Raw genomic sequence first — 20,090 nt, forward strand, 5'->3', positions numbered from 1 at the left:
ATGTGTTTCACTACAATTTGTTCTAATATTCTTTACTTCCCACTAGTTTGCATTTTATTGCTTTGCCTACTAAATAATAATTATTATCACTTTAACTTGCTCATTTAAAGGCTTAAATTACTCTCAAAATACATGAAAGCTACTGATTATAAACAATTCTTATGCTTATCTGCAAACCACATTTCATCCTGAACTCCCATTTAACATTTCATCACACTACTATGGACCACCTTTAGCTAAGCTATTAAATGTATTACATGCATAAACAAAAATTATAATTTAGTCAATCATATTTTAAGAAAATTAGAAGCACAAATATAAAGAAACCCTATGGCAAATACTTACATAAAATGATTTTTTTAACTCAAGCCATTTATCTAGTTTACGAATTCAGATTCCAAAGCTATACACATAGATAGAATTCACACTTGAAAAAATTTTGAAACAACCCAATTTCGTTAGTAATTTAGTATCTACTTATTTGAATTTATAACATTAAAATTAATCATCAGTGACCCTGTGGATCTAGGTAAGCATTTCTCACAATGTGTTCTACAGTTCTCTGGACCCTCAGTTGACTTTAATACAGAAAAGGTTCCATAGTCAAATTAGTTTTGAAAATTATGAGTTCCTCTCCTGAAGGACTTCCCAAATTTGAGAATTCTGTACTAAGAATTCATAAGAAGAGAGCACAGTACTAAGTATACAACTTCTAATTTTATTTAGCCACTCTATCTATCCTTCTCTCTCCCCTAGAGCACCAAAAGGGATACACTCTGAAAAGTAATGCACAGGGCAAATCTTCAGACACTGAGAAATGATAAGGTGGGGTGGGGCAGAATGTCAAGTATTGTATCTGTAGTTCTTGAGAGGCTAGGGCTTTCTAACTGGCATGTTAATCAGACAGAATATAGTATGACAATACTTCTCTTGCAGTCCAGATTAAAGCCCTATATATTTCCTTTTTATATCATAAACTGAGGTATTCCTGTGTGTATTTGCACATGTGTGTGTAAAAGCCAAGAATAAAGATAAATTGGATGAGTAATACAATTTAATTATTAATGCATAAAGATGAAGTAAAATGCAAGCACTTTTCTTATAATAAACACTGTCCTTATTGTTTCTCTTTCTTATTGTTCTGAACCATCGAAATTTCTTACCCTTATTCGTTTCACCATGAAACTGATGTTACGGATTCCGGAGAAGTCTGTAGTCTGGTAAATTGTATCAATTGCTTTAACATGACTGGATATCTACAGATTTAAAAAAAAAAAAAAAAAAAAAAGAACATTTTAGAGGCGATATTAAAATGTGAATAAGGCTGTGAATTTCCATTTTCCCAAATCAAGAATTACTCGTGTTCCACCACACTCAAATTTTAAAATGTCCACATCACATACTGGATGAAAAGATGAAACAGATTAGTGAGCTGGGGCTAAGAGGGGAGATTCTGTGCCTTTTCCAGACTCTTCTCCAGCAAGAAACAATCACTCTCGCTTCAATCATATAAAACTTTGTTTCTTCAATCAATCCCGCAATGTCAGACCTCCATGTCTTTTCATGTGCTATTTCCTTATGCCTAGAATATTTTTATCTGTCAGACTCGGTTCAAACATCTTCTAAAGAATTATCCTGATAGGGGAACCTGGGTGGCTCAGTGGGTTAAGTGTCTGACTCTTGATTAGGGCCTGGGTCATGATCTTGGGAGTTGTGGGACTGGCCCTGCACATCAGGCTCTGCACTGGGCATGGAGCCTATTTAGAATTCTCTCTCTCCTTCTGCCCACTCCCATGCCCAACTCTCACCCTCCCCTAACCCCAAAAAAACATTCCCTGATAACATCAGGATACTCAGTCATTCTCTGACTTTAGTCTTTCTATCGCTGCACTAGTCCACATTATCTTTAAGTTTTGTTGACTACTACTATATACTATACTAAGCACTGTTTAAGGTGCTGGGGATACAATAGTGAAAAACAGAAAATCTGTAAAATAAATTTACAGATTTATTCTAGAGGGTGATGGTAGAAAGAAAGTAATGTAGATATAAGTAAGATACATTAAGAGCTCCTAAATTCTAGGAGGAAATTAAACACGGTGATAAAACATAAAGGGATTCTCTATTTACCTAGCTGACTCCCAACTAAACACTTCAGCTTCTAAAACCACTTTCCCATCTTTCATTTATAAAAAGCAATCTTGCTACAGTTTATGTAAAAACATGTATATGTTCTCTTAAAATTATTTTCAAAGAAATTATATAAACTTAAGATAGTTAAGTAGAAGCATTAACTATAATTTCAAAAGTAGCTCAGGCTTGGGTGGCTCAGTGAGTTAAAGCCTCTATCTTCGACTCAGATCATGGTGTCAGGGTCTTGGGATCGAGCCCCACATCAGGCTCTCTGCTTGGCGGGGAGACTGCTTCCTCCTGTCTCTCTCTCTGCCTGCCTCTCTGCCTACTTGTGATCTCTGTCAAATACATAAATAAAATCTTTAAAAAAAAAAAAAAAAAGTAGCCCAGGCTGCCAAACTGATAAAGAAAGCTCTACCAGTGCTGACAGGGTCCATTATAAATTCATGCTACTGAACCTCAACTTGGCTTGGTAATCCCTTATCCAATTCCTTCTGTTCCTACTTCATTCCCAATAGTGGTAATTCAAACATCCCTCCACAAATGAATATACTTCATACTTTACTGAGACTTCATTTTTATTTCTCTTCCTCTTTACCTTCAAATTTTTCTAACTTCATCTATTTCTATTTTTCTCAAAGGGTAGTTCTTTCCCAAAGGGAAACTTTTCTTTATTCTCACCCCAATTCTTACTGGACCTTTAAGAACACTTTCCTATCAATTTTTCTTTCTCTCTCTCTTTTTTTTTTTTAATTTTTATGTATTTATTTGACAGACAGAGATCACAAGTATGCAGGGAGGCAGGCAGAGAGAGAGGAGGAAACAGGCTTTCCGCGGAGCAGAGAGCCCGATGCGGGGCTCGATCCCAGGACTCTGAGATCATGACCTGAGCTGAAGGCAGAGGCTTCAACCCAATGAGCCACCCAGGCGCCCCAATTTTTCTTTCTCTTATATACCACATTGCTTTTCTAGTGGATCATCATCTTCCTCTTCCTACCAACTTGCTCATTAATTCTATGTCCTCCTTTCACCCCCAAATATTCCATATTGTTTCTAAGTCGCCATATTTGTTTCTATTTTTCACATTTCTTAAAACCCTCACTGCTTTGGCCAACATACTGATCACTGTTTGTAATGCTTTTACCCTAACAACTCTATCAGCTTAAAGCTCATCAATAATCCTCTAATAACTAAAAACCAGCCTCCTTTTGTAGTTTTTTTTCCCAGTATTGAGGTATAATTGATAAATGAAACTCTAAGATGTTTAAAGTGTACCTCTTGATGATTTGATATATGTATATATTGTGAAAGGACTCACCCACCCCATCTAGTAAATTAACACACTGTAATCATTCTCTTTGATATCTCTGTAATATAACACTGTTAGCCATGCATTTGGTTTTGAAACTGTTTCTGCCTTGGTTAATTCCATTTAATCTCCTACCCGTTTAACTATTACGTTTATCCCATTGCTTCTCTTCCTCATCCTATTCACTATATACAGACATCCCCCAGTTTCTTTCCTTTTAATTTCATTTTCTCCCCTTACTTCAACTCTGTCTTCTGTATCTTTAAATTCAAAGAAGAAAGTTTAAGGTTAGGGCTAAATACTCCCAAGCTCTACATTTTCAATATGCTAAGGAATGACCACTTGGCTCTTTTTTTTTTTTTAATTTATTCATTTGACAGACAGAGATCACAAGTAGGCAGAGAGGCAGGCAGAGAGAGGGGGAAGGGGACTCCTTGCTAAGCAGAGAGCCCAATATGGGGCTTGATCCCAGGACCCTGGGATCATGACCTGAGCTGAAGGGAGAGGCTTAAACCCACTGAGCCACCCAGACACCCCGACTACTTGGCTCTTAAACACATCTAAAATTAAGCTCATCACCACCATCAAAATGAATTCATCATTTATACTAATGGCACCTACATCCTCTTAGTCTCAAATCAATTTAGAGTCAAAAATGGATTATCAAACTTTCACTGGGCATCTTCAACAAGAAGGACATTTTGAAGAGTATCTTCAGAAACTTTTTACTTTAATAAGGGTTGAGAAGATAAAAATGCAAGAACACAACTCTGAAAGTGCTGAGTACAAAAACAAAACAAAACAAAAAAACAAGTACTAAGTACAATGGGAACACAAAACAGAAATTAAATACTTCTCATTGGAAGACTTCCTCTATTCTTCCCTCCTTATAGGACCACAACTGAAAATTTCACCTTCTTTTCAAAGCTAATCGCCAGTGTCATCATCTTCACGAAATCACTGTCTTACACCTGTTTTGGAGGATTCTAAAATATCCTAACTCTTTCAGTCATCCATGCACTTATCCCACGTATTTTATAATTACTAAAAATATGTTTGTTTGTTTTTTTCAAAAAAGGGATATGCCATAACTTTAATTCTTAGAGGAAAATATAGGTGTAATGAAACAGTATGAGAACTCCTAAAATAGTAGCAAAATTACAAATACCTGGGCAATCACAGCTTCTCGTGTTCCGTAATATTTAAAGAACAGATGATCAGTCTGAATATAAAGCTGACAAGTATTTCTTTCAGCTGAAGTTGTACGTTTTTTCCTCAGGTGTTCTGGACTATTAACAGCATGTTCTTCTTGAGGTGTCTATAAGTCAAAAAAGAGTCATTTCTGATCATTAGTATGTTTCACTATTATTATAAATTTATATAGCTAAGAACACATATTAGGTAGAATTTCATATTTGCTTTATTATGGAACACCATAGGTACTCCCCCACACCATTAAAAATTCTTCATAAATCTTACTTTCAGCCTCATAATATTCCACTGTATAGATGATCTTTAATTTATTCAAGCAATTCTTTCACTTTAAAACATTTTCAAAACCTACCTTTCAATATGTAATCATTTAAATATAAAGCAAGTCTTCTAGTTGTTTGTAATACTTTGATATCTTCGTCTATCTCCCTCTAATACCCAATCTATTACCCAGCCCTGTCGAATTTACCTCCTAATACCTAGGGAATATGCCCATTTTCTCTGGTACCCACCCATCAGCCCAAGCAACCATCACTTATTACCTAAAACACTCCAATGATAGCAATGTAATCTATCCATATCTATTACTGGCCTTCACTCTATTCGCCATACTGCAATCTTATCAAAATGCAAATTTGCAAATATTACCTACCTGTGTAACAGATTTCAGTAGCTTCTTACTGTTCTAAGGATAAAGCCCTAAATCCTTTACATGTGCCACCAAATCAGCACTCAGTCTCTACTTACCTGCCCACTTTCTTTTCATTCTATCTACCACAGAAACCAACTCTTGCTCTCTATGCTACACAGGCCTTCTTTCCAATCCTCCAGCATCATGTCTCCTGACACAGTTTCTGCACACACTACTGCTGTCTCTCCTGACCTAGCTAACTTCTCCCTTCAGACTTAGCAAAGGTCAATTCATCCATCATACCATGTCACAGAACCATGTACCAATGTCCCTTATATACATGTGATTGGTTTACTGTGTGGTGATTGGTTAATTTTGGTCCCCAGCCCACCATCATTGGTTTTAATTTAATTTATTAAATTTAATTTCGGTCCCCAGCCCACCATCATTACTTCAACCACTAGAATACAAGCTCCAGAAACAAAAAATATCTGTGTTTGCTTCTTGCTATATTGCTTTCACCTAACACACACTTGACAGGCAAACACTAGATACTCAGTTTGTATTTATTTAAAGAATTAGCACTGCTACTGAACCCAAGCACTTCAACATTTGCTGACATCTAAGAGCTCCATTTTAAGTAAATTTTGATGACACAGTAATGAAGGATTCAAATTAAATTGGTTTTTTAAGCCACAATCCAAATTTACATTCACATTTTATACTTTCCTTCTACCTTAACGACTCCATGTCTGCCTATTCTCTCACTTACTGCCTTCATTTTACTTTTATTTATTCTCACTGAGTACAGCATTCTAGGACAGCAGGTACTCAGTTCCAGCACATTGCACCATCTTCTGTTTCCAACTGTCTCCAATGAAAAATGAGCTGTCATTTCAACTCTTGCTTATTTGAAGGTGACCAGATTTTTATTACTGGTTGCTTTTAAGAGTACATATCTTTTCATTTTTATACTTTTCTAATAATATGCTAGAGTGTTACTTTCATTGGAAAGTATTTGTCTAATTACACAGCTTACTGAATTTGTTGATATGCAGTGTCATTTTTGGAAAACCCTCTGCCATATCTGTCCCTATTTCACTCTTAGTTTTTCCCTCCTTGATATAATTGAGATATCAATTATACATATACTAGACCTTTTTAATGAATCCCTTATCTCTTTTTTATATTTTTCTATCCCTTTTCTTAGTAGTTTACTCTGTTTTCTTATGATCCACCATCCAGATCTAAACCCATCAAATTCTTAATTTCTGTTGTTATACTTTTCAATTCTAGAATTTTCATCAGGATCTTTTGTTCCTTTCCAGTTTTTTGCTGTAATTTTAAATTCTATCTTTATGTACTTGAACATACTATAGTATGTATGTGTCCGATCATTTCATTATCTGGAAAACTTTAGGTTGTTTACATGTTTGACATCCCAGCTAGAATGCAAGCTCTCTGCGGATGTATACTCTGCGTCATTTACTCTTGTATCACTGCTGTTTGGTATACAATAGTTTTCTTCTCTTGTTCTTCCATCATGTTGTCTTGTTTGTTCAGATGCTTACTATTTGTAACTGAGTGCCAGACAACATACATGAAAAACCAAAGATATAATTTTAGGCTTCAGGTGATGATCTTTCTCAAGACAAGATTTATTTTTTCTTCTGGCAATAATTAGGCCTGATACACTGGTAATCCTGGATCACCTTACCCTAATTAGAGATTAAGCAGCTGTGATGTAGAATTTTAATCCCTGTGATAGAAGGAGGTAGGACATTTTTTGACTCACTCTTACTCCCACGGAGTAGCCCTTCAAGATTCCAACCTAAGAGAGCCGTAAGTACTATTTTTATCCTTAGCTTCAAGAGTTCTACTCAGCCTCTCAGTCTCTTAGCTACCTTATCAGGAACTAGAAGATATACCTAGAGAAAAAATAGCCCCAAAGGCCATGCTCACTTGTCTAGGCATTTTCATATATTTTAAGATTCAGCCCCGTAATTCTTCACAGCCTTGTTCTTTCTCCAATGCCTCCAAACAAATAAACACACAAACATGCAAATGCAGACACGCATAGAAACACACACAAATATTTATATTTTAGGGTGCCTGTGTGGCTCAGTTGGTTAAGTGTCTGCCTTCAGCCCAGGTCATGATCTCAGGCTCCTGGGTTTGAGCCCCATTATCTGGCTCCCTGCTCAGTGGAAAGCCTGCTTCTCCCTTTCACACTTCCCCTACTTGTGTTCATTCTCCAGGTGATTCTCTCACTCTCAGTGTCAAATAAATAAAATCTTAAAGGAAAAAAAAAAGGAAAAAGAATACTCTATTTCTTGAAAACAATTCCTTATTAATTTTATGTATTGTGAATACTGCCTCAAAGTTTATAACTGTCTTTACTTAAGGTGTCTTTTACTCTTAATTTTCATATAGTGAAATATATCAAAATTTTTATAGTCAAAAGATTTTATGTCATATTCAAAGTGTTTCTCTACCCTAAAATATTTTTTAATATCTTTTTAAATGCTTTGCCCATGTTTTAAGTGGAGCTCATGAATTTTTTTTAAGTGAGTTAAAATAGTTCTTTGTATATTTTAGAGAAGGCTTTTATCAGATGTACTGTTGACATTTTCGCACAGTCTCTGGTTTTCTACATTTTCTTAACTGTGTCTTCTGAGATTTTAATTTTGACAGAGTCCAACTGATAAATTTTGTAGGGTATTTTTGTATCCTAAAAAAACTGCTGCCTATGCCAAAGTTACAAAAATTTCTCCTTTTTTTCTACAAGTTTTAAGTTTTAGCCTTAACCATATAGATTTTTCATCTATTTTCACCTACTTTTTTTTAAATTTTCACCTAATTTTTATATAATGTATAGTGTACAGGCTGAGGTTTGTTCTCCCATATGGATATCCAATTCATTATGCTAGTACCTGCCAGACTGTTCTTTCTTGGGACTTTCGTGAAAATCAACTGACCCTATGGCTCTCTATCCTTAGGTCAAAAGGACACCATTTTGACTATTATGCCTTAAAATCAGGCAGTATAAATCCTCTAGCTTTGTTCTTTTTTGATAATTCTTGGGCTATTCTAGGTTCTTTACATTTCAGTCTATCAGAATCAGTTTATCAATTACTAGATAAATCCCCACTGAGCTTTTGATAGGGGTTGCACTGACTAACTCTACAGAACAATTTAGGGAAAACTGACTATTGAATCTTCCAAACAATAAACACAGCATATTTCTGCATTTAGTTAGACATTTAATTTTTCTTGGAATGTTTTATAGCTTTCATATATGTCTTGTGCATATCTTATTAAATTTATTCTAAGTATTTTATATTCTTGAAATTTTTAGAGGGTTTTTAAAAATTTCACTTTCTTTTTTCTTTTTCTTTTTTAAAGATTTTATTTATTTATTTGACAGACAGAGATCACAAGCAGGCAGAGAGAGCAGGGGGCAGGGGAGGAAGCAGGCTCCCCGCCAAACAGGGAGCCCAACAAAGGACTCAATCCCAGGACTCTGGGATCACGACCTGAGCCAAAGGCAGAGGCTTTAACCCACTGAGACACCCAGGCACCCCTAAAACTTCATTTTCTAAATGTTCACTGATAGTGTATAAAATATAACTGATTTTTTTCATACGGTCTCGGTACCTATCCTGAATTCTTGATAAATTTACTTATTAATTTTACAACTTTTCCTAGACTCACTAGGATTTTCTAAGCATACTCTCAATGTCACCTACAAACAAACACAGTTTATTTCCTTTACAATCTATATGCCTTTCATTTCTTTTTCTTGCCTGATTATGCTATGACCACAATGTGTTACCTTCTTTTATATCTTTTATATATTGAGTCTGACTTGTTAATATTTTAAGAAATTTTGCATATGGGGCACCTGGGTGGCTCAGTGGGTTAAGCCTCTGCCTTCAGCTCAGGTCATGATCTCAGGGTCCTGGGATTGAGCAGAGAAACTACTACCCACCCTCTCCCTCTGCTTGCCTCTCTGCCCACTTGTGATCTCTATCTGTCAAATAGATAAATAACATCTTAAAAAAAGAAAGAAAAAGCGGGCTCTCTGCTCGGCTCTCTTTGCCTGCCTCTCTGCCTGCTTGTGATCTCTCTCTCTCTCTCTCTGTCAAATAAATAAATAAATAATCTAAAAAAAAAAAAAAAAAAAAAAAAAAAAAAAAAACAGGGCGCCTGGGTGGCTCAGTGGGTTGAGCCGCTGCCTTCGGCTCAGGTCGTGATCTCAGGGTCCTGGGATGGAGTCCCACATTGGGCTCTCTGCTGAGCAGAGAGCCCGATGTCAAATAAATAAATAATCTGTCAACTAAATAACCAAATAATTTTAAAAAAAGGAAAGAAAAAGAAATTTTGCATATATATTTATAAGGTATATTGGCTTGTAGTTTAGTTTCCTGTAAGATCTTTTTCTGGTGTGCTTATCAGCATAATGCTGCTCTGACAGTACGTGTTAAGAAGTTTTCCCTTCTCCTTTATTTTCTTAAGGGCTTTGTGTAAGATTGGTTTGTTTGTTTGTTTGTTTGTTTTCTTAAATGCTTAGACTTCTATGGTGAAATGATATCTGGGCTTGAACATTCCTTGATGGAAAATTATTAAGTATCAATCTAATATCATACATACATACACCTACTATTCTATTTCTGCTTGTTTTTTTTAATTTCTATCTGTAAAGGAATTTGCCGATTAAACTGGCTGTTAAATTTATTGGCTCAATGTGCTCAAAATTAAACTACTAATGTGTGTAGTAATATCCCCTTTCATTCCTGATACTGTTAATTTCTGTTTTCTCTTTGTTTCTTGATCAGACTAGCTAGAAGTTCATCATATTGATTTCCTCTGGTTTTTATATTGAGACCCCTCTTGTTACTTGATTCCTTCTATTTAATAACTTAGAGGTTAATTTGTACTTCCTGGTCTAGCTTTTTAAGGTGGAAGCTTCTAAGGCTGATTTCTATATATTTCTTCTTTTCTAATATGATCATTTAAAACTTCACATTCTTGGGGTGCCTGGGTGATTCAGTGGGTTAAAGCCTCTGCCTTCAGCTAAGGTCATGATCCCAGGGTCCTGGGATCAAGCCCTGCATCGGGTCCTCTGCTTGGCGGAGAGCCTGCTTCGCCCTCTCTCTCTCTGCCTGCCTCTCTGCCTACTTGTAATCTCTGTCAAATAGATAAATAAAATCTTAAAAAAAAAATTTTTTTTTTCACAATCTTTGTTATTAGCGAATGTTCCCTGTGCACTCTTCACTTCTTTGCATAGATATAACTTTCCATCTGGTATTCCTTTCCTAACCAAAGAACATCTTTTAATATTTTTTTGCATTAAATTTTCTTTCAGTGGTTATTCAGCTTAAGCTGAATCTAACAAATTTTATTATTTTGTCTTTTTGTTATTCATTTCAAAATAGTCCCCAACTGCATTACTTGATGTGACTTAATCTCTAAAAATTACAGAATTTTCCTCATTTTTTGTTACTGATTTCTAATTTAATTTCTTTAAGACCCAAGAACTTATTCCGTATAATTTCAATCCTTTTAGATGTATTAAGATTTCTTTTATAGGCCAGCATATGTTGGTAAATATTCATTTACACTTCAAAAGAATGTATATCTGCTACTTTTGAGTAGAGAGTTCTATAAATGTCAATTAAGTCAGGTTGGTTCAGAGTAGTATTTAAGTTTCCTATATCCTAACTGGTTTTCTATCTATTTGCTCTATCAACATATCAATCAACTTCTCTAATCAGAAGTAAGTGTACCTCCAACTCTAATTTATAGATTTTTCCAGTTCTCCTTTCAATTTTGTCAGGTTTGCCCAATGTATTTCATAACTCTATTACTAACTACATTATTAACTAACAATTAGGATTATTTCTCCATGATAAAGTAAAATGTCCCTCCTTGTCCACAGTAATATTCTGTGAGCTGATATACATTCTTTGATATTAACATGGTCACTTTAACATTCTTATGACTGGTGTTTGTATGATACATGCTTTATCATACTTTCAAACTATCTGTGTCTTTACATTTAAACTGCATTTCTCTCAGCAAGGAAATTGAGGCAGCAATAAAAAGCTCCCAAAAAGGGGGGGTTGGGAGAAGGGGGGTGGGGTTATGGACACTGGGGAGGGTATGTGCTATGGTGAATTCTATGAAATGTGTAAACCTTGCGATTCACATACCTGTACCCCGGGGGATAAAAATATATTATAGGTTTATAAAAAATAAAAAATTAAAAAAAAAAACCTCCCAAAAAATAAGAGTCCAAGACCGGGAGGCTTCCCAGGGGAATTTTAACAAACATTTAAAGAATTAATAGCTATTCTTCTGAAGCTGTTTGAAAACAAGAGAAGTGGAAGGAAAACATTCAAACTCTATGAGATCAGCATTACCTCATACCTTTTGATCCCAAAACCAGAGACCCCACCAAAAAGGAGAATAACAGATTAACATAACATCCCTGATGAACATGGATGCAAAAATTCTCACCAAGATACTAGCCAGTAAGATACAACAGTACATTAAAAGGATTATTCACCACAACCAAGTGGGATTTATTCCTGGGCTGCAAGGGTAGTTCAACACCCACAAATCAATCAATGTGATACACTAAATAATAAAAGCAAGGACAAGAACTGTATGATCCTCTCAACAGATGCAGGAAAAGCATATGACAAAGTACAGCATCCTTTCTTGATTAAAACTCTTCACAGTATAGGGATAGAGGGAACATACTTTTATACCATAAAAGCCATATGTAAAAAACCAACAGCGAATATCACTCTCCATGGAGGAAAAAAAAGAGTTTTCCCCTTGCAGTCAGGAACACAGCAGGGATGTCCAATATCACCATTGCTGTTCAACATAGTACTAGAAGTTCTAGTCTTAGCAATCGGACAACAAAAGAAATTAAAGGCATTCAAATCAGCAAAGAAGTCAAACTCTCACTCTTTGCATAAGACATGATACTCCCTGTGGGAAACACAAAAGTCTGCACCCCAAAACTGCTAAAACTCATACAGGAATTCAGCAAAGTGGCAGGAAATAAAATCAATGCACAGAAACCAGTTGCATTTCTATACACCAGCAACAAGACAAAAGAAACAGAAATTAAGGTGCCATTTCCATTTACAATTACACCCCAAACCATTAAGACACCTAGGAATAAACCTCACCAAAGAGGCAAAGGATCTGTACTCAGAAAACTATAGAACACTCTTGAAAGAAACAGAGGAGGACACAAAGAAATGGAAAAACGTTCCACTCACAGATTGGAAGAACAAATCTGTCTATGCTACCTAGGGTAATCTATACATTCAATGCAATCCCGATCAAAATACCATCACCGTGGGGAGCCTGGGTGGCTCAGTCAGTTAAGCATCTGACTTTGGCTTAGGTCATGATCCCAGGGTCCTCGGATAGAGCCCCACCTTGGGCTCCCTGCTTAGCGGGGAGTATGCTTCTCCCTCTTCCTCTGCTGCTCCTCCTGCTTGGGCTCTCTCACTTGCACTCCCTCTCTCAAATAATTAAAACTTTAAAAAAAAAAAATCAACTTCTTTCATAAGAGTTACAACAAATAATCCTAAAATTCATATGGCACCAGAAAAGACCCCGAATAGTCAAAGGAATATTGAAAAAGAAAATCAAGCTTTGCGCAGTGGCAGTATCGTAGCCAATGAGGTTTATCCGAGGCGCGATTATTGCTAATTGAAAAAGAAAATCAAAGCTGGTGGCATCACAATCTGGGCTCTAAGCTCTACTACAAAGCTGTAATCATCAACATAGTATGCTACTGGCAAAAAAAACAGATATACAGATCAATGGAACAAAACAGAGAACTCAGAAATGGACCCTCAACTCTATCATCAATTAATCTTCACAGGAAAGAATATCCAATGGAAAATGGTTCCTCGGGGCGCCTGGGTGGCTCAGTGGGTTAAGCCTCTGTCTTTGGCTCAGGTCATGATCTCAGGGTCCTGGGATTGAGCCCCGCATCAGGCTCTCTGCTCCGTGGGGAGCCTGCTTCCTCCTCTCTCTGCCTGCCTCTCTGCCTACTTGTGATCTCTGTCAAATAAATAAAATCTTTAAGAAAAAAAAAAAAAAGAAAGAAAGAAAATGGTTCCTCAACAAATGGTGTTGGGAAAATTGATACAGAAGAATGAAACTGAACTATTTCCTTACACCATACACAAAAATAAACTCAAAATGGATGAAAGACCTAAATATGAGACAAGAATCCATCAAAATCCTAGAGGAGAACACAGGCAGCAACCTCTGTGACCTGGGTCACAGCCAATTCTTGCTAGACACGTCTCCAAAGGCAAGGGAAACAAAGGCAAAAATGAACTGGGACTTCATCAAGATAAAAAACTTTTGCACAGCAAAGGAAACAGTTAACAAAGCCAAAAGACAACCTACAGAATGGGACAGAGTATTTGCAAATGCCTTATCAGATAAAGAGCTAGTATCTAAAATCTATAAAGAACTTACCAAAGGAAACACCCAAAGAACAAATAATCCAATCAAGAAATGGGCCAAGACAAGAACAGACATTTCTCCAAAACAGACATACAAATGGCCAACAGACACATGAATAAATGCTCAACATCACTAGACATCAGGTAAATACAAATAGAAAGCACAATGAGATAGCACCTCACAGCAGTCAGAATGGCTAAAATTAATAAGTCAGGAAATGACAGATGTTGATGAGAATGCAGAGAAAGGGGAATCCTTTTACACTGTTGGTGGGAATACAAGCTGGTACAGCCACTCTGGAAAACAGTATGAAGGTTCCTCAAAAAGTTGGAAAGAGAGCTACCCTACAACCCAGCAATCGTACTATGGGTATTTATTTACCCCAAAGATACAAATGTAGTGATCCTAAGGGGCACCTCAATGTTTATAGCAGCAATGTCCACAATAGCCAAATTACAGAAAGAGTCCTGATGTCCAATGACAATGTCCAATGTCTTTATCCAATTGGATAAAGACAATGTGGTATGTACACACACACACACACACACACACACATACACACACAGAGAATGGAATACTACTCAGCCATCAAAAAATGAAATCTTGGGGCGCCAAGTGACTCAGTGGGCTAAAAGCCTCTGCCTTTGGCTTGGGTCGTGATCCCAGGGTCCTGGGATCGAGCCCCACATCGGGCTCTCTGCTCTGCAGGGAGCCTGCTTCCCCCTCTCTCTTTGCCTGCCTCTCTGCCTACTTGTGGTCTATGTCAAATAAATAAATAAAATCTTAATAAAATGAAATCTTGCCATTTGCAACAAGTCAATCAGAAAAAGAAAATTATCATATGATCTCACACATATGTGGAATTTAAGAACCAAAACAAAGAATCACAGGGGAAGAGAGGATGAAATCAGAGAGGGAGATTAACCGTAAGAGACTTTTAATCATAGGGAACAAACTGAGGGTTGTTGGAGGGGAGGAGTAGGGGAATGGGGTAACTGGGTGATGGACATTAAGGAGGGCACATGATGTAATGAACACTGGTATAAGACTGATGAATCACTGACCTCTACCTCTGAAATTAATAATACATTATATGTTAATTCACTGACTTTAAATTTTTTTTATTTTTTTATTTTTATATTTTATTTATTTATTTGACAGAGAGAGAGAGAGAGGTCACAAGCAGGCAGAGAGAGAGGGGGAAGCAGGCTCCCCATTGAGCAGAGAGCCCGATGCAGGGCTCGATCCCAGGACCCTGAGATCATGACCCGAGCCGAGGGCAGAGGCTCAACCCACTAAGCCACCCAGGTGCCCCTAAATTTTTAAAAAATTATTTTTATCTATATTTCTTTTAGACAGATTTGGTCTTATTTTAATTATTCTTACCATTCCAGCTTTTTAAGTCAATGTGGATAGTCCATTTACATATAATGTAATCATAAGCATGGTAAGATTTAAACTTACAATCTTGGTATTTATTTTCTATTTGTCCTATATGTTCTTTGTTCCTCTCCCCTTCCCACCTTATTTTGGATTAACCGAGTATTTTAAACTCCAGTTGATTCCTGAACAACCCAGGGATTAGGGATGCCAAACTCACACAGCTGAAAATCTGCATATAACTTCTGACTCCCCAAAAACTTAAATATTAATAGTCTGACTAGAAGCCTCACTGATAAAGCAGCTAGTCAGTTAACATATTTTGCATACCATATATATTATATACTTTACTCATATGCAAACTAGTAAGAGAAAATACATTTATAGTGTTGTAATTTATGTTGTGCAGTATTTACTGAAAAAAAATCCACATATTAGTGGACCTGCTGTGCAGTTCAAATCCATGTTTTCAAGGGTCAACTGTACATTTGATTGTTAACTATGTCTCCTTTATTTTCTTTCAGTGGTAACTCCAGGGCAGAGGACATTACTGTAAACATCATCTTAAAAGGACCCAAAGTAGGGATGCCTGGGTGGCTCAGTTGGTTAGGCGGCTGCCTTCGGTTCAGGTTGTAACTCTGGGGTCCTGGGATCGAGCCCCGCGTCAGGCTCCCTGCTTAGCGGAGAGCCTGCTTCTCTCTCTCCCTCTGCCTGCTTACTTGTGCTCTCTATTTCTGTCAAATAAATAAATAAAATCTTTTTTAAAAAAAAGTTGTTAAAAAAGAAAAGGACCGACAGTAAATACTTAGACTTTGGGTCCACACTGTCTCTGATACAACTACTCAACTCTACCGATGTAGTGCAAAGGCAGTCACAGACATGTACCTAAGAATGACTGTGGCTGTGTTCCAATAAAACTTTATTTACAAAAGCAAGCAGCTGGAGTATGGGGTGTAGTAGGTTGCTGAGCTCTGCACTAAAGTTTCCAATATCCAACTTTTAAACGGCAGAATCTACCTGCCAAAATTACACCACTTTATGTATAGTGTAAGAAACAACAATATACTTCCACTTTTCCTCCTATCTTTTGTGCCATTATCATAAATTTTGATTCTTTGTATATTATAAACACATTTTACATTGTAACTATTTTAATTACCTCTTAAAGAAAATATTTAAATGATAAAAATGTCCTTTATATTCTACTTATGTATTTAACAGCTTTTTAAAGATTTATTTTTGAAAGAGAGAGAGGGCACACATGGGCAGGGGAACGGAGAGTGACAAGCAGACTCCACACAGAGCAGCGGTGGACGCAGGGCTTGATTCCACAACCTTGAAATCCCTACCTGAGCCAAAACTAAGAGTTAAAAGCTTAACTGACAGCACCACCCAGGTGCCCCTATGTATTTTCTACTTTATGCTCTTCACTTCATTGTATAAATCTGCATTTCCATTTGGTATCCTTTTTCTACCTGAAAAACATCCTTTAACATTTCTTGCAATGTATATCTAGAGGCAAAATCTCCCAGCTTTACCTAAAAAAGATCTTTAATTAGCTCTCATTTTTTAACATTATTGTCACAGAATAAAGAATCCTAGTTTGATAGTTTTTCTTTCACACTTTAAAGATGTCATTCCATGTATATCTTCAGTTTGCAATGTGTGATGGGCAGGCAGCAGTTACTCTAATATTTGTTCCTTATATGTAAATGTATCTTCTTTTCTATGGCTAGTTTTGGGTTTTTTAAAGGATTTTATTTTTAAGTAATCTCTACCCGGAATGTGGGGGCTTGAACTCAACAATCCCCAAATCAAGAGTCACGTGCTCCACTGACTGAGCCAGCTAGGCGCCCCTCTCATTTCTAGTGATTTCCAGTAATTTGATTGCAATGGGTCCTGGTATGATTTTGTGTTTATCCTGCCTGAGTTTCACTGAGCTTCTTAGGGTTTTTCCCGATTTCTTAAAATTCTGGAAACATTAATTTTTCAAATCTTATTTCTACATTCCCTCCCCCTTGTACTCCCAATTATTTTCTCTCTGTGCTAAGATTTGGGTTATTTCTACTGTTTTATTGTCCTTTATTCATGCTTTCTTATGTTAACTTCTGCAATAACTAATTTGCTCTTAAGCCCATCCATTAAATTTTTCAATTCAGAAAATGTACTTTCCACAGTTCTGTAAGTTACATTAGGTTCTTTATTATAATTTCTAATTTTCTGTTTTCATGTTCTTTGATAATTCTTTGAACACATTAATAATAGTTGCTTTAATGTCCTTGTGTGCTAATGCCTGTAATTTCTGGTTCTGTTTCCACCTGGTGTTTTTTCTCCTGACTACAGATCACATTTTTCATCTTTCTGTCATCTAGTAATGCTTTCTGAATGTTTTTTGAATGCTTAAATTGTAGAGTATCTCCGTTCTGTGACCTCCTTTAACAAATATTATTGAGCTTTATTCTTATAGGAAGCTAATTTACTTGAGAATCACTTTGATCTTTATCAAGCTTGATTTTTCAGATTAATAAAGGTAGGTCTGAAGTAGTCTTTACTCTAGCGTGAGGTCACCCTATTCCTAGCATGACTTGGGATTTCTACCAAGTGAAATTTCTTATAGGTGTTCAATTTATAGATTCTCCAATAGTCTGTCCTCCTGTGCACGCACAGGTTAGTTTTCAGCTAAGACTCAGGGAAATCCTGTCCAGATATCTGGAGCTTTTCCTAGTATAGCCCTCTCTTCTCAGGCATTCTGTCCTAAGTCCAGATACCTCAGCCTTCCTAAACTTTGACCTGTCTCTTCAACTCAAGAGAATTGCTATGTACTTCTCACCCTTCTTGAGATCTCCTTTCCCAGTGCCATACCTAAAATTTTGCCTCCAGCCAAAAAAGGAGACTACAGAGAGACTTACTTCTCCCCACTCAGGGATCTCAGTCCTTCCCTGCTTCCCTTCCCTACATTCAAACAATGTCTGAAAATAATTGTTTCAAATATTTCATTCAGTTCAGTCTTCATATATTCACAGGAGGTCTAGCTGGATATCAATTACTCCATCATGGATAGAAGGAAAATCTCCACTTACTTTTTCCACTAAGCATTTCATATTTTTCATTTTAGACATTTAATACTTTAGCAAACCAGGAATTTTGTTCTGTTTTAAATATGATGTAAGATGGAGACCTAATTTCATTTTATTTTTTTTTCCAAATGGGCACTTTTTTTCTGGCTCTGCTTACTCAATGATCTCTACTTTTCCTCACTGATTTGAGTTTCTACCTCTACTACATAACAAAATTTCACACATGTATCAGTCTCCTTCTGAGAACTCAATTCTATTCCTCTGGTCAACTTGTTCACCTTATGCTAATATCATACTCTCAATTTTATAATAAGTCTTTATAGCAGCAATGGCCACAGTCGCTAAACTGGAAGGAGCCAAGCTGCCCTTCCACAGACGAATGGATCAAGAAGATATGACCCATATATTCAATGGAGTATTATGTCTCCCTCAGAAAAGATGGATACCCAACAAACATTTTTATCAACATGGATGGGACTGGAGGAGATTGTGCTGAGTGAAGTAAGTCAAACAGAGAAAGTTAATTATCATACTGTTTCACTTAGTTGTGGAGCATAAGGAATAACATGGAGGGCATTGGGAGAAGGAAAGGAGAAGGATGTTGGGAGAAATCTGATGAGGGCTTGAAGCATGAGAGACTATGGACTCTGAGAAACAAATTGGGGGTTTTGGAGGGGAGGGGAGCCGGGGATTGGGTGAGCCTGGTGGTGGGTATTAAGGATGGCATGTATTGCACGGAACACTGGGGGTGATGCATAAACAATGAATCTTGGAACATGGAAAAAATAAAGTTAAACAAAAAGTAAAAAAAAAAAAATTATAATAAGTCTTAATATCTTCCAGAGTAAATCCCTCTTTCCTGCTCACCACCTTTAGGGTGGGCCCTACTTCTTATTAGCCTTTACTTTTCTCTGTAACATTTTCAACACATCATTGTGCTGTGAATAACCCCGTTGTAATTTATACTGGAATTGCAGTGAACTTACAAATCAATATGGGGTTATGGACATTGGGGAGGGCATGTGCTATGGTGAGTGCTGGGAAGTGTGTAAACCTGGGGATTCACAGGTTTTGAAACCTTGGGGCTAATAATACATTATATGTCTATTTAAAAAAATAAATACATTATATGTTTATTTAAAGGGGGGGCGCCTGGGTGGTTCAGTGGGTTAAGCCTTTGCCTTCAGCTCAGGTCATAATCTTAGGGTCCTGGGATTGAGCCCCATGTCAGGCTATCTGTCCAGTGGGGAGCCTGTTTCCCCTCTCTCTCTGCCTGCCTCTTGCATACCTATGATCTCTGTCTGCCAAATATATAAATAAAATTTTTTAAAAATCAATATGGGGAAAACTGATGCTTTTATGGTATTAGGTATTATTTTCCACAACAATGATATATCTCTCCATTTATTTAAATCAATCTTCTTTAACTTTTCTTCCAAAGTTTTGTAATTTTCCTCATATAGGCCTTATAATTCCTTGTTACACTGATTATTCAATACATGGCAGTCTTTTACTATTATTAAATGATGTCCTCTTTTTCTGGTAGTCTGCTGATATAAAGAAATGCAGCCTACTTTTGTATATGAATGTTATATCTAGCCACTGCTAAACTCTGTTATATTTAGTATTCTGTAGTCTTGTCCTCTTTATCCACATTACAAATACCTTAGTACAAGCCACAATCTCAACTGAGTAACTGAAAAACTTCGAATTTTTTCCAGTCTCTAATTTTGTACCCCACCCTGGAGTTAAAAATTGTTTCCTGGTCTTGCTGTCTCTCTGACCTTTGTATATAGTGTTCCTCCTATCATCCTGTCTCTTCATGGCCAATATAACT

General features: G+C 36.6%; 1 protein-coding gene and 1 pseudogene across 1 annotated transcript in view; one reads left to right on the forward strand and one right to left on the reverse strand.

Moving 5' to 3' along the window:
• Positions 1-20,090, reverse strand: part of ADAM10 (ADAM metallopeptidase domain 10) — a 134,437-nt gene that overhangs the window by 37,728 nt on the left and 76,619 nt on the right. The window contains exons 6-7 of the mRNA XM_059372014.1: positions 4,611-4,760; positions 1,164-1,256 (exon numbers count right to left, since the gene is read on the reverse strand). Of these exons, the coding sequence (XP_059227997.1) occupies positions 1,164-1,256; positions 4,611-4,760 (243 nt within the window). The remainder of the gene's footprint in view (positions 1-1,163; positions 1,257-4,610; positions 4,761-20,090) is intronic.
• On the forward strand, positions 12,965-13,046 carry LOC132000367 (U4 spliceosomal RNA; annotated as a pseudogene).

Source organism: Mustela nigripes, chromosome 13 (assembly GCF_022355385.1).
Source record: "Mustela nigripes isolate SB6536 chromosome 13, MUSNIG.SB6536, whole genome shotgun sequence".
Lineage (NCBI taxonomy): Eukaryota > Metazoa > Chordata > Mammalia > Carnivora > Mustelidae > Mustela > Mustela nigripes.